This window comes from Kwoniella bestiolae, chromosome 1, assembly GCF_000512585.2.
Source record: "Kwoniella bestiolae CBS 10118 chromosome 1, complete sequence".
Classification (NCBI taxonomy): domain Eukaryota; kingdom Fungi; phylum Basidiomycota; class Tremellomycetes; order Tremellales; family Cryptococcaceae; genus Kwoniella; species Kwoniella bestiolae.
Genome location: NC_089241.1, coordinates 8,201,293 through 8,216,204, shown reverse-complemented (window position 1 = coordinate 8,216,204; position 14,912 = coordinate 8,201,293). Strand labels below are relative to the sequence as shown.

At 47.4% G+C, this 14,912-nt stretch overlaps 3 protein-coding genes across 3 annotated transcripts; 2 read left to right on the top strand and 1 right to left on the bottom strand.

The window, feature by feature from the left end:
- Positions 1-1,617: 1,617 nt before the first annotated feature.
- Positions 1,618-4,261, top strand: I302_103064 (uncharacterized protein; the record flags this gene model as incomplete). The annotated part of the gene is made up of 8 exons (XM_019188435.1): positions 1,618-2,113; positions 2,219-2,810; positions 2,904-2,985; positions 3,142-3,408; positions 3,575-3,840; positions 3,929-4,017; positions 4,074-4,124; positions 4,200-4,261. The coding sequence occupies 8 exons, from the start codon at positions 1,618-1,620 to the stop codon at positions 4,259-4,261; spliced, it is 1,905 nt and encodes a 634-aa protein (XP_019051313.1).
- Positions 4,262-4,800: 539 nt separating this feature from the next.
- Positions 4,801-10,811, bottom strand: I302_103063 (uncharacterized protein; the record flags this gene model as incomplete). The annotated part of the gene is made up of 8 exons (XM_019188434.1): positions 4,801-4,915; positions 5,038-5,177; positions 5,284-5,717; positions 5,853-6,796; positions 6,867-6,991; positions 7,061-7,542; positions 7,603-7,718; positions 7,789-10,811. 8 exons carry the CDS (start codon positions 10,809-10,811, stop codon positions 4,801-4,803), a joined length of 5,379 nt encoding a protein of 1,792 aa, XP_019051312.1.
- Positions 10,812-12,341: 1,530 nt separating this feature from the next.
- I302_103062 (ATP-dependent RNA helicase SUB2) lies at positions 12,342-14,725 on the top strand (the record flags this gene model as incomplete). The annotated part of the gene is made up of 9 exons (XM_019188433.1): positions 12,342-12,490; positions 12,562-12,629; positions 12,687-12,795; positions 12,871-13,172; positions 13,720-13,838; positions 13,902-14,033; positions 14,112-14,221; positions 14,291-14,472; positions 14,604-14,725. 9 exons carry the CDS (start codon positions 12,342-12,344, stop codon positions 14,723-14,725), a joined length of 1,293 nt encoding a protein of 430 aa, XP_019051311.1.
- Positions 14,726-14,912: the final 187 nt, after the last annotated feature.

Below are 14,912 nucleotides of genomic sequence, written 5' to 3'. Positions count from 1 at the left end.
ATTGTAGCAACTGGATTTTAGGATAACACCCTTCCGACCAGTACCGGTACTCATATAATGGGTATGTTAAAGGACGCCTCCTTGCAATCAACTGACACTACCTCGCAATGAATGATCCATGCGTTCCAGATTGAGTCTATCCAATACCCATTCCCTACATACACAGACAAACACACATGTGTACACTCTAAGGTGTAATCGCAGAGGAACCTTACCCCTCGGAGGTAAAAAATCCTTTGACACACAAACCAACAGCCCTCAATGCGAGCGCCGCTTTTCCCACCTTTCCCACTCTGCATTCTCAACTGTAATCCGAAACACTTCAAAGGTTCATTCTACTCTCCACACGCTTCTCCGCTCTTACCTGAACATGTCATTTCATCTTGACTCCTCTAGCGTACATGTGAAACCACTCTACCAATGTAATTTCGTATACATTTTCTCCGAACAGTCGGGATGGACCAGCTGGGCAATGGGATTTGAGTCGGTGGCTTCCAGAGTTTCGGGTAGCCTGTGCATCTGTGGGTATATAGCATTAAGACTACGCGTGCATCTTGATGTATGGCTTTTGGACTGAGCAATCTAGTGATTGTTCGGTAAAGCTTTGGCTATAGTCGCTGCACTGTACCATCATCAGCTCATAACTATGACTGTGCAATGTGGCTTGCTCCTTCATGGTGCATTAATGTGTCAGCGCTTATCACCTACCTGCACGCAGTGTTTTGGATGTTATCCCGTGGTGGTTCGAAGCACCGCCGATGATTATTCTGTCATCTCTACATGCATCTCACCTTATATTACTGTATGAACACATTCGGTAGGGTTACTACCGTCCCGCAATACCCCACAACCAGCTACCACTCGTTCAAGATGAAACCTTGGCATGGTAGCTCAATTAGCCTTAGCTTACCAAAACCGGTACTGCTACTGCGACTGGTATAATACTTGACTATGGTAACTTTGTTCCTTCGCATTTCCAGTGACTCTCCATATACCTTGACACACTCGTACTTCTGGACACATTCCTCTTCTCCCGAGTTGAGCATGTAAAGTATCCATACGACTGGGTTGAAAGAGCAGAAAGCATGTCTTAAACCGGATAATTCAGCATTTGTGGAATATCTATTCTAGGAATGTTGGAATTGGGAGATCGATAATTTACCCTGAAAGAAGAGTCAACTCGTAGCAGATCATCATAACTTTGACTTTTGACTTTGCATTTTCACGGTGACTTGACTGACATGGCTATTCCGCAGTTCTCATTCTTTCACTCGACTTTTCGTATCATAACACTCATCACATCTATATAGTCTCATACCCACTATCTCAGTATCTTCATCACACACAACACACACCTAACCTCAAGCAAACCATCAAAAACCGGAAACTTCGGGGAACAAACGAAAACAACAATAACAACAATAACAAGAGAAGACCATCCGTCAGCTTCTCTTTTTAACCGAAATAATAGTTCAACGTACGACCGATATTTACACATCTCTGAACCTTCATCAACTACTATCGGACAAACAAGAGCAAAAGGAAGCAACCGATCTACATGAATACACCCCAATTGCAAAACGAGTCTTGATACCCCCAATCTCCAACTCATCAACAATGTATCCCTCCGACCACCCCTCTTCTTCCTCATCCTCCTCGTCCAACACTTCCAGGAGAAGTTCATCCGACCATTCATCCACATCCACTTACTATACGCACTCACCAACCACAAACACAAACACCTTCAAATCAACTACACATTCCCGCACGCATTCTCGGACAAGCTCGAAATCCACCAATACTCCCAAATTATTTAATCTGACAGGTGCTTTCACTACTGCGCAAACTACGGATCTCCCTGTCGATGCTGAAAAGGGTTTAGGCAATGCACCAATAATAGCACCGAGATCACCGTCTTTGGAACACCCGCCATTGTCGGGTGGTGCGAGTACCCTTCTTTCGAGCAAGGTACCGCATCTGCATGTGGGACTGAGGAGACGGAGGATACTATCTCAAGCTTTGGCGCTTTTGGGGCTGTTGAGTTTGGTGGGTTGGTGGATGTTCAATGAGAGGGAAGGAGGGGGGCTAAAAGGGATGGTAGGAGGAAGTAATGGTGAGTCTGCCTTGACATGACTTAATATCCTACCTCTCTTTTCTGGGATACATATTTGATCTGATACTGGAGAATTGATGCTGGTATGTTACTTCATCTCCGTAGGCATGTCAACACACCCCATCAAGCAGGTATTACCAGGTATAATTATAGGATCCAATGGCCAGTTGCACCATCCCACCGAAGAAGAACCAGAACCAGAACCAGAACCAGAACCAGAACCAGAACCAGAACCAGTCAAACCCCTAACCCACGCAGAGAAGATGGCCGAGCTATCCAAAATCCACGGTCCCACCTGGGGTTCCTCCCTATCGTCCGACCATCTCTTAGCGGGCTTACGACCCTTCCCCTCCCCTTCTGCGGCTGATAGGGAAGATGATGGTAAACCCGCGTTGAGTGTACTGGGCAAATTCGCAGATAACATCTACAATCTCGGTACACTCGATAAAACAGAATATTTCGACCAGCTAAAGGAATTTGCGGTCGTCGCTTTCCCTAAAATCATTTCTGATAGTTTGGTGAAGGGGTTGAACACTTATGTGAATGATGGGAATGGACAGAGGGAAAGTTGGGATTCGAATAAGAAGATCTGGCAGACTGATAAAAACGATAAGAAGAAGGGGACCAAGGAGGTGAAGTCGTGGAGGGATGGGAGGGGGGTTGAGGAGGGTTGGGATTGGGATTTGTTGAGTGATAGGTGGGTGGTATCTCGTTATCTTAGTGCGGAGATGTACGATGAAGTGTTTGTCGAGCGACTGAGAGGCTGATTCATGGTGTACAATGGTCGTAGTGACGCAGATAAATACGTTACGAAGAAATTGGCTGGAAGTAGGTTCAAGGAGGTTTGGGATAATTTACCTAGTGGGATCTTAGTGAGTGCGATTATTGAATAGCATCAACCACCTTTACCTTTACTCCGTTATCTCAAAGTACGACTGCTGTCTTATGATAGCACTTTTGCCTCCGAGTTGTTTTTCGTTTTCCAATGGAAGTAAAATCATGCTGACCCGTCTTACCTTCGAATCCAGCGCTCAGACACCCTCCGATATCTCCTCATCCTCCTCGAAGGCGGCATCTACTCCGACACCGATACGACCCTCCTGAAACCCCCCTCCGTGTGGGGTCAGAATCCGAAATTATACAAAGATGGTAAAGGGTGGATGACCGATACCCAGCTTGAGAGGATCGGGCAAGGGGAAGACGTAGATGAAATACTTGGGAAACCTAGTGTGGTGGTGGGGTTGGAGGCTGATGTGGGAGATAGGGAGGATTGGTTTGATTGGTGGCCTAGACCTGTAAGCTTATCTCACTTGAAACCATCTCTCCGTTCAGCGAACTATATCACGGTGTACGTTCTGCGATATGTTATACGTATCTCAACTGGACCCAACATGACCCACAATAGCGGTGTGTCTTATTCCACAGATTGTCATACTAATATCACATTGAACCTCTACTCAGATCCAAATCGTCCAATGGACCCTAACATCCTCCCCGCACCACCCCATCGCACTCAACGCCCTCTTCCGTATCCACCACTCAACGGCAAAAGCAGTTGAATGGAGCCACTCTGTCTCGCATTCTATAAAAGTATTGAAGGATCAAGGTCGATATGAAGATGCCAAGAGATTGGCCTTGGTGGATGTAATGAATGAGCCGAAGAATGGTGGACCGGTTGGGGTGATGGCTTGGACTGGACCTGGTGTTTGGACTGATGCGGTTTTGAGGTGGGTTAGACTCACCATTCACCCTTGAATTCCTTACGGATCAGAGATGAGATTGATTGGCTGATCATGGTTTCTTTCCTGTTTCCAGTTATTTACGAGTAAAATACGGTGTGGTATGGACTGATCTGAAAGATCTAAGGGAACCGCTGAGGATCGGTGACGTCGTGATATTACCAGGTACGTTTCTGTTCCCTTTCACCTCGGCGAAGCTTACTAACTTCAATACAACGTAGTAACCGGCTTCTCACCCGGAGTGGGCAACTTCGGATCCCAAATGTCCAGTCGTAAGTTCACCTCCTCGCGTTTCCCTTTCTCTAATCCTATACTTTTGAAAATGATTATGCTGACACACGACGCAGACCCACAGGCAATGGTGGAACATAATTTCGCGGGAAGTTGGAAGGAGGAGGAGTACATCTAAAAGATCATATGGAGGAGAATCGATTGCAGGAATCAGACATGAAGCACATAGATTGACATTACTGGGTTGCCTTGCCCTGCTTGGGGTTGTTGTTGTACTGCGTACAGTGTACTGTCTACAGCTTATAGAAATATGATATGATATGATATGCGGAATAGCGTTATGCAATGCAGCTATCAGTTCAGTATTAATTCGCTTTGAGATCCCGATGAGTCAAGTCAAGTGACAGGTACAGGTGAAAGTAATCGACCGAAGCAAGAGAGTATGAGATCAAGGTGAATCATTAGGAGCAGTATCATTCATTGCCTTGATGCGGATCTGGATGTGAACCGAGCAGTAGTAGTAGTGATTGCGACATGGCAAATACAAGTCTGATCAACACCGATCAACCGATGATCCCATCAACGGGGACGTAACATGCCTCAGAAATGCATATATGCAAAGATCATACCGTCATAACAAACCCAAAAAACGAACGACCGGACAGATCAAAAGGAAAACATAGAAAAAATTATTATACATTTCCGCAAACACGCCAGCTAATGCGTCTTCCCCTCCCTATTGAGTCGATTGGCAATATGTGCTCTATTCTTCAAGTGCACTTCGAAATTCTGTAATGTCTCGCCTGGACCCAGCGAATAGATCTTACCTGGACTGTGTAGTATAATAACAGTATATCAGTATTGCTCGATAATCCAGGTTACCCCTGCCTTGAGTTACAGGTGAAGTGGAGATTGCAACTGAATGGGAGACGTAAGAAGAGGTTGACAACTCACCAATCCATACATTTAGCTCTCCATTCCACGGGACCACTGACGTCCATACCCTGCGGACGAGGTTTTTGAACCACTACGAAATCGTCTCTTGGGTATTTCGATCGCATCTCCGCTAATGCCCTTGAAGCCCAGGTTGGCATCTGCAATCATAACACATCAGCTCGACTCATATTCCCAAACGACAAGTGATCGAATAGAATCGTAACAAAGTGGAACAGAGGTGATATGATGATCCACCAAACCCACCTCAATAACCTTCTTCGCAGACGAAGGACTAATCCCAACTGTAGGTGATCTTCCCGTACCCTGCGTCTGTACAGGAGGCTTGACAGGAGTAGTATCTACCACCTCCTTCTTCCCCCGACCCCGACCTCTACCACTTTTCTCCTTCTTAGGTCCTCGGGAGGAACTAGCAAATGTCGAATCGCTCTCATCCTCCGAGGACGAATCGGTATCGCTACTCTCCGAATTGGAGTTGGAGTTCGAATCAGGTTTGATGGGTGAGTTGAACCCTGTTGTCGGGGCTGTAGCTGTTGGAGTAGAGCTAGAAGGACTTCGCGGACGTTGTGAGAGGGACGATCGACGGGATTGTTCGTTCTTGTGTTTCAGGGAGAGGTGGTACGATTCATCGGTTGTGAATTCGCAGGGACGAGGTTTACCTGTTCGGAATAGGTATCGAGCTGAGTGAGTCGACACGCATATCAGCAATGAAACAAACAAGTCAGATCATATTCCATTCCGATCATGGTGAGCGTCTCCAGATTTCGTGAGGGACGAAGTCCCAGGTTGGACTGTCGATCGAATGTTACACTCACAGCAATCACCGCACAGAACCTTCGCCCCCGTCTTATCCTTCCCCTTACCATTACTAAGACTCTCCGGTATCCCGCAATTTCTACAATGCCATCCCATATGCTCCATAACCTTCTTCTCCTCTTGGATAGGATGTAAGTCCTGTTTGACAGGGGTATGTTCAAACTCAGGCGAAGGAGGCGAATCAGCTATCCTCCTCTTCCTACTAATCGCAGGACTTCCATTAGCCACGCCAGCGAGATCATCTATCGAATCTTCCCTGAACGACCGTTTGATGCCGATTCCGATATGCGATAATTGCGGGGTGGCCAACATCTGAGACGAGTCTGTGATCATCGAGCCTTCTCTACCTGTTGAAAAGCTTGCGGGACTTCCTCTAGATAGGTTCTTAGGTGGTCTACCTATCCTTTTACCACGAGCTGAGATTGTTGGACCATGATAATGATTCGTATGAGCTGGTGAGGGGGGTCCAGTGATAGGTAGATCTTGAGCTATCAAAGCCATATTCGCCTCTGCTGCTATGGCGGCTCCACGTCGTCGGTGCATAGGCGCAGAATCTTTCGTATTGGCTATCAGTTCCGGTGCGGAGAATACAGGTAATCCATTTGATCCTAATGGATTGAGCAGAGATCGTTGGGTTTTGATGGGATCTCGATCGGGTAAGACCACACCTCGACGTGCTCGACCAGCTCGCTTCTTTCTCTTCGATTCTTTCTCTCGCTGAGACTCAAGAAGAGCAAGCTGATCTTCTCGTAATTCGTTGAAGATAGGTGTGTACGATGACATTGCTACATCCTCTTTTCGGAGAGAGGTAGTAACAGGCGGTAAGAACGCAAGACGGAGTTCATCGTCCAGCACAAGGCCTGAGCCAAAGGCATGTCCAGTGAGGAAAAGCGATCGTTTATGTACCAAAATCTGCTCGTGGATGTCATGGGCGAGAGCCGTGCTATATCCCAGTATCATCAGCTATGTCTCCCTAGACTCATTCAAATACCACGATCGTCGTGTTGACTCACGCAAATTCCTTGCTAAGCCCTAATTCCGTAACATAAGAAGCAGAGAATTCCTCAGGAGTTACACTGGAATTCAAGTCCCACTCAAAACTGTCCGACAAGTTCTGCGTACCAACGATGATATCGACCTAAGAACCATAACCATTATCAGCACTGGGCAGGCGTTCCAATATACCCAGAAGTGATATACAACTCACTTTGATGAGTATCCTCAATTCCTCCGTCTCCTCTTTGGGCAGACATTGCATAGCTTCCTCAACGGTCATCGGTCTATCGTCATTCACCAATTCTTTCTTGATCTCACTTTCACCCTCGTCCCCATCGACATTAACAAGAGTCTCCTCATCTTCGTGGCCGTCGAGTCCCCCAAACGAGACAATCTTCACATCGTCGTTGTGCTCTTCTCCCGGATCAGTCCTAATTTCCTCTTCAATCCCACTACCTTCTCTGATCTTTCTGAAAATCTCTAGCATAGCTCTGGAATCCGCATCTCCGTCAGGATCCAATTTACCTCTGTTGTCTTCTTTCGATCTACGTTGAACGATGGGTAAGACGTGCGATTGATATTCCTGTACACGCTCTTGGATGGCAGCTACGATTCGAGATTGGAAGTGTTGGTAGGGGACTTGGAAATCGTCGCAGAGGCATTGAGCGAATATCTCAGGAGTGACGACTTTGTCTATAATCATGAAGACGGTCAGGAATAGCTTTGACGGGATCGGGGAAGTTGTCAACTCACCAGAAACGTTCCACATGAAAGTATCTTTAAGCTTGAAACTCTCATGTTCCAAGTCTAGTCGAACAGGTACGATATGATCTTCAACTTCAGCCATGGACTTGACTTGAGCAGGAGAACTAGTTATTCGTTTTATCGCATTCATCAGTAATCAATATATGTCACATCAAAACAAAAAACGAAACTTACAACTTGATGACCTTCCTATTCCTGTGAGTCCTATTCATCCGATCTTTCTCTTTCTCAGAGGGCCATAAGATCCGTAATCTCTGCTGAGGTTTAGCCCTCATTTCGCCTTTCCGCAACATCCACCAGGGAGTGGACTTATCATTCTCCTCCGCCCACCTCTTCATCTTCGCCATTCTCTTGGGATGCTGCTCCTTCTCATTCTCCACAAACGCCTTATCCTTCTCTACCCACCGTGCCACCTGAATCTTCTCAAATTCGCTCATGGGAGGTAAAGCACCCTTGAAAGTCGGATCTTCAGATTCCTCAATATCATTCACAGGTAACGCAGTGATATTGGTTATTGGTAGATCCACCCTCAAGGCAGTCTCCCATTCTTTCACGGGTAAACCTTGAGCAGTGACTTTGATATTCTGTGATAGACCTATCTGCGGGGCTGCGCTGGGTAGAGGGGGAGGGATAGACGCCTCAGCAGGAGCATGAGTGGAAGGTCGTGAAGGTCCAGCAGTATGGGAAGGAATGTAATTAGGCGGAGGCATCGAAGCTTGTTGGGGTGTTTTCTCCCCTTTGACCATCTTGTCTTTTCCTGATCCTGACGAACGACGATCCAGAGATGAGATTCTTGGCGAAGGTGATCCCGGCATGTTCGATGCGGGAGGTAAATGAGGTGGGGGAGGTCTGATAGCTGGGCTACCACTGTTCGCAGATACAGGCGAACCTTGAGCCTGAGCAGCTTGTTGAGCTTGCCATATCCTCTGTTGCTGATTCGCAGGTATCGCACCTGGAGTTCCGGCTTGACCCGCTGTAGGGGAAAAGCCCGGTATTGCAGTTTGATCGCCCTGCTGAGGTAATTGACCAGGGGCGGGAGGTCGGATACCTTGAGCAGCTTGGATTCTTGCTGTATGGAAGAGGACGTTCTGCATCCGCTGTATGATATCGTGTCGGAGAGTTGGGACGATCGCGGCCGCCGACTGAACGGCAGCGACCAACTGAGGGTTCACGGAAGATCTCCACTTCTCGTCATTGACATGTTGGATGTGCGGTAGTAAACGAGGATCAAAGGGGAAATCAGAGGTATTGATATTCGGGACATGTATTCCGGCGGGAGGTCGAGGTGTCATACTTTGAGCCTGTTGATTTGGTCTGACTTGTTGTTGGCCGGCACCAGGCATGGGGCTCTGTTGAGCTTGAGCAGCTTGGCTCATGAAACTCATCGCTGAGGCCATTTGCTGCTGCTGAGCTGGCGTGAGGTTCTGCAGTGAAGGCACGATCGGTTGGACCGGGAAGGCACCTTGCTGCGCTGGTGAACTCGAAGGACCGGCTTGATTAGCACCCGGGAATGCTTGAGGATAGGGTTGGGATGGCTGTTGAGGGGTGCCCATATTTTGCTGCTGAGGTTGATGCTGTAGCTGAGACTGCTGATTTCCTTGGTATTGTCCGTTGATCCCGACTTGGTTCATGGATTGAGCTGACTGAGGGGTTCCTATCTGCATCTGTTGGGACTGACTAGGAGTTTGAGATCGAGCATGAACAGGGGAAACCGAATGTGGGGGGGGCTGCATGTGACTTTGAGCGGGAGTTTGATGAACGCTATGGTGAGAGACGTTTGAAGGGGTCGGCGAAGGGGCATTGACCATCTGCTGTGCACTTGACGGGAACATGGCGCTGGATGGTGGAGGCGTGCTAGACGGCTGCTGCATCGTTGCAGGTGAACCAGGCATACCTGACATTCCTTGATGAGGTGAAGGAGCTCTCTGAGATGCGGCCGACGCTGGACGGGGAGGAGCCATATGTTGCGGCAAGCTCGACAGAGGCTGTTGAGGGGTTTGGACGTGAGCAGATTGTGGCGTCTGCACCTGTTGAGCTTGAGGCGTGCCCATCTGCTGAGGTGTGGGTTGTCGAGGGATGCTTGGACTTTGACCAGATCCAGGAGTTCCATGAGCCGAAGTCGGACGGCCAGTCGGAGTCTGAGCCTGTTGAGGCTGTTGATACTGTTGCTGTTGTTGCTGCTGCGCCTGCTGTTGCTGATTTGTCTGCTGACCCACTTGTGGCATTTGACCTGCTGTCATGTTCCTGAGTATCTGCTGTTGCTGACTCATGATGACGGCTTGTTGTTGCTGTGGTGGCATCGCGAGGAACTGAGGATTGCTGAAAAGAGCATTTCGTTGGTTCGTCAAGAAGTCTCTCTGTTGCTGGGTCAGGTGGAATCCACCTTGAGGGTTGTTTCCCATCTGTTGAGGAACTCCGACATTCTGCTGAGGTGTGCCGAAATTACCTTGCTGGGATGGCTGCTGCTGCTGTGGATGCTGCTGCTGCTGTTGTTGGGTATTTGGTACAGGTGGAGGAGGCATTGAGTTGGGTTGTTGATGTGGGCGGACGGGTGATCCGGGATTTGGACGGTTCTGCATCATCTGCTGTATACGTTGCTGTTGCTGATAAGCGACTTGAGCGGGATTGACATTCTGTTGTCCAGGTGGACCACCTTGTTGAGGGGCATTGCCAAAACCGTTCATCTGTTGGTTTGGCGGACGTTGTTGCTGCTGCTGTTGACCTTGTTGAGGTTGCTGCTGTTGCTGTCCTTGCTGAGTAGCTCTCATCGCTGCCATTAGCGCTTGAGGATTGACGTTTCCACCTTGTTGGGCTTGCATAGACGCCATAGCCATCTGCATCTGCTGAGAAGTGAATTGACGGGGTTGACCTTGACCTTGACCTTGTGAACCCTGATTCTGCGCGGCTTGCGAAAATTGCTGGAGCATTGCCATCTGTTGGGGTGTCAATCCACCTTGTTGGAATTGAGGTCTAAATTGCCCTTGCTGATGTTGAGCCATCGAGGAAGGTCCAGGATCACCTTGCCCACCTGAGGCCCCAGGTATAGGAGATGCAGTTGACATGTCATTGTACGCCATGTACTGCTGTGGTTGAAAGTTCATCGCACCACCAGCTTGAGGACTGGGATTCGAGATGAAGGGATAGCCGAGGTTGGACGGGGCAGGGGAGGCAGTATTGCCTGCATTGGGGGTTGACATAATCGAAGCTAGATAGTATATGAGACCGTTAGTACAGACGGGGTTGCTCGAATGGACGAACTCACCTTTGCAGATCAGAAAGACATCAGAGGCAGAAATCCAAGTAAATGCAGCAGCTTAGCTCCTCCTCGGTCTTTGTTTACGTGACAAGGGGAAGGGAATTGTTGAGGAATAGAAGTAGCAGGTAGACAAAGCCATGTTCGCGCGAGGAAAAGCAGAGTTGAGGAGATCGATAGTCGGGATGAGATATAGGAAATGAGATGAGGAGGATATGGTGAGCACGTCGAATGATTAGCTGAGGGGAGGAATAACTGAACTCACCAATCAACACCTATCAAGCACCAAAAAACTTTTCACCTCGTCTCTATTTTTATTCTTGATTTCTTGGTATCCCAAACGATAATTCGATGGTCCGGGTGAAAGTGGTGACTGTGATAAGAAGGACATGATCAATGGTGAGTAACGTGTTGATGGGTTTGAGTTGAGCAACGCGAAAAGGCATATTGGCAAAGAGAAGATTTATCATCATCAGAATGACAATCACCATCTAATCATCAACAATGGTCACTCACCTGTTTTGAAAAGTAATGTTCGGGATGAGATCCGGTGTTTATCTAATTCGTATTCGTATATCGAGGTGTTTAAAGGAAAGCGGGTTGATGAGGTGATTCTGTCTCCCAAAAGAATTCAAGTGTCGGAGGCGAGGAGAGAATGGGGGCACCGCCTTGATCTGGTGTCTGGTGTCAATCGACTAACAAATCGTGACCTCTTCCTCCTCTTTTAACCAATCCTTTAATCTTCCTTCGCTTTTCTAATCTAATCTCTCAAACAGCTTACGTCTACGTGATTGATCTTTTGACAGTAATGATGGTGCTACGCGTCCGTGTCAATATTGATAATAATAATAATCGGTGACTCTACTTCTTTTACTTTGATCTGTTCAGGGGCGGGGATGAGATGTTCGGGTTTGAGTGGGAATAACACTACGAGTGAAGAGATGTCATATGAGGGAGAGATGGGATCGTATAACACCTCGTTACGGTGAGACCCACGCACTTACTTTGATTGCACCTGTTGCCAAATGGGGTAACTATCTAAATGTCCGATGACACGCTACGTAATTGGTCACAATTGCCACTTTATATAATTCCGCTACTATGTGATCTATAACACCGTCCTCCGTCTATGCACCCAGTCTATAACCTTCCATTGTATAGTATATATCATATCGTGTCTATGGCTGTGATGGTTATTGACACTTTGACATCTTCCATCTCTTCTCTTGTTCTTCCATACACTCTTATCAATACCAACTAATTGATTGTTATACGCTGCCGACCGCTTTCTCTATCTCTTCACCGTGGGTATCATCGACTACACTCTCTTTCACTTCAATCGGATGAAAACGACGCGGAGATGTCCTTTATTTGCGGAAATGAAGATCACGTCGGCTTACTTCTGTTTCTTTCTTCCTCTCAACCCCCTTCTTCCTCTCGAAATATAGTAACCACCTAAAAACAAACAATCAAAATGTCTCGACCTGATGAAGAAGAGCTCGTTGACTACGACGAGGCCGCCGAGGAGACATTCGCCCCAGCTGCTACGACCGCTACCAACGGTGATAAAGCGGATGGTGACAAGAAGGGATCTTATGTTGGTATCCACTCGACCGGTTTCAGGTGAGCTACATCCCCTTCTCTCCCATACATGTTCCACGTACAGTATAGCTGATCATATGACGCGTCTACAGAGATTTCCTCTTGAAACCTGAATTACTTCGAGCCATCTCTGATCTCGGTTTCGAACATCCTTCAGAAGGTACGCGTCTTCTTTCATCGTCGAAAGGTCTCAGCTGATGTAGTTCACGTGTCACAGTTCAACAAGAATGTATCCCCCAAGCTATCTTGGGTACTGATGTCTTATGTCAAGCTAAATCCGGTATGGGTAAGACCGCTGTCTTCGTACTCGCCTGTTTACAACAGATGTACGTCTCTTCTCCCTCTCCTCCTCCTTGTTGGGTTTGTGTACAATGTTGATAGTTCGTCTTGCCACCCGATAGCGAACCAGTAGATGGAGAAGTCGCAATCGTCATTCTGTGTCACACGCGAGAATTGGCCTACCAAATCCGAAACGAATTTGCAAGATTCTCCAAGTTCATGACAAACGTCAGGACAGGTGTCTTCTACGGTGGTACCCCAATCTCCGCCGACCAGGAGATCTTAGCATCCAAAGAGAAATGCCCTCACATCGTGGTTGGAACTCCAGGTAGAACGATGGCTTTGGTCAGGGACAAGAAGCTGAACGCATCAAAGGTCAAGCACTTCGTTTTGGATGAATGTGATAAGATGTTAGAAACACTTGGTTAGTCTATTACAATCCTATCCCTTTTTGATCTGTTCCTTCTTTCGGACACCCTCTTACGACTCCGCCGTAAGTGGATGGGGCATTTCGGCTGCGTCATTCACTTGCGGTATCGACAATTCGACGAGCGGGAATTATTTTTACGCGTTGGATAGAGGACATCTTATCCCGGTGGGAATAAGTGGAATGATGGGTTTTTTCGTGGAGGCTTGATCAGCTGGGAGGGTTCAAAGGAAAACAATCCATGATCGTCAAGGATGCCCATGACCCTACCTGGCGAGGCTGGACACGAACGATATCGCGACTTGGCGGTCGCGCGATTCAACTTTTCATGCTTCAACAGCACGATTCCCCCTTGCTCATCGCTTCGCTTCGACTATCGTGGTTAAAGGTTACTTCGGTGGTAGAATACATGCTTACAATGGGTTTACTTACTATCTTTTCCTCTCGACTGGTCCTCGATAATTGTATTCTGCTCGCTTTTCCGACCTTTGGACACTCTGCTCCGACTCCAACTTCGTCTTTGTCCTTGCCACTGAACATACAGACATGCGAAGAGACGTCCAAGAAATCTTCCGAGCCACCCCTCACCACAAACAAGTGATGATGTTCTCCGCCACTCTGTCCAAGGACATCCGAACGACCTGTAAGAAGTTCATGCAAAGTGTGAGTGAAACAAGGTTCAAGAAACAGAGTAAGGGTTGACATGAACATTCGTTCGTTTATTAGCCTCTTGAAATCTACGTCGACGACGAGACCAAATTGACCTTGCACGGTCTTCAACAATACTTCCTCAAGCTCGAGGAGAAGGAGAAGAACAGGAAGTTGAACGATCTGCTCGATAATCTCGAGTTCAACCAGGTGAGCTATACTCTTTATGTTATCCGGGTATCCGGGCGAGGACAGTAAAGCTCATCACAAGTACGTCCGTCCGTGTAGGTCTGCATCTTCGTCAAGTCCGTTGCCAGAGCCACTCAACTCGACGCCTTACTGCAAGAATGTAACTTCCCTTCTATCTGTATTCACTCTGCTCTCCCTCAACAAGAACGGTAAGTGCTGTTTTTCTGCTTAGCCTATATTGAGAGGGAAAGTCAGCTGATAGGTGGTTGATCATACAGTATCTCGCGATTCCAGCAATTCAAAGCTTTCGAGAAACGTATCCTGGTAGCTACCGACATCTTCGGAAGAGGTATCGACGTCGAGCGAGTCAACGTAGTTATCAACTACGATGCTCCTGCTGATGCCGATTCGTACCTCCATCGAGTCGGTCGAGCTGGTCGATTCGGTACCAAGGGTTTAGGTGGGTCACTATCAATCTTATCTCTTCACACAATATGTCATATTCCCTTTACCCATCCCGAGGTCCACTTTCATCGAGTAAAAAAACAAGTGAAAAGACACAGAGATACTGATATCGTTTTCGTGTCATAGCAATCTCATTCGTATCTTCCGATGGCGATTCCGAAGTCCTCCAGAAGATCCAAGAGAGATTCACCGTTGCTATCCCTACTTTACCGGAGACTATCGACCCAGCCACTTATATGACTTCTTAGGGGGTTTCGTTAGATGAGTAGTGGATAGTGGATGTGGATGTGATAGTGGTGTTTTCGTTTTGTACAAAAAGAGCTTTTTCTCATAAGGAAATATCAATATACAAATACAATGAATTACATATATATGCAATGTTTGCATAGTGATCAACCTAATAGTCTGCGTACGAGTTGCATACCTGGACAAAGG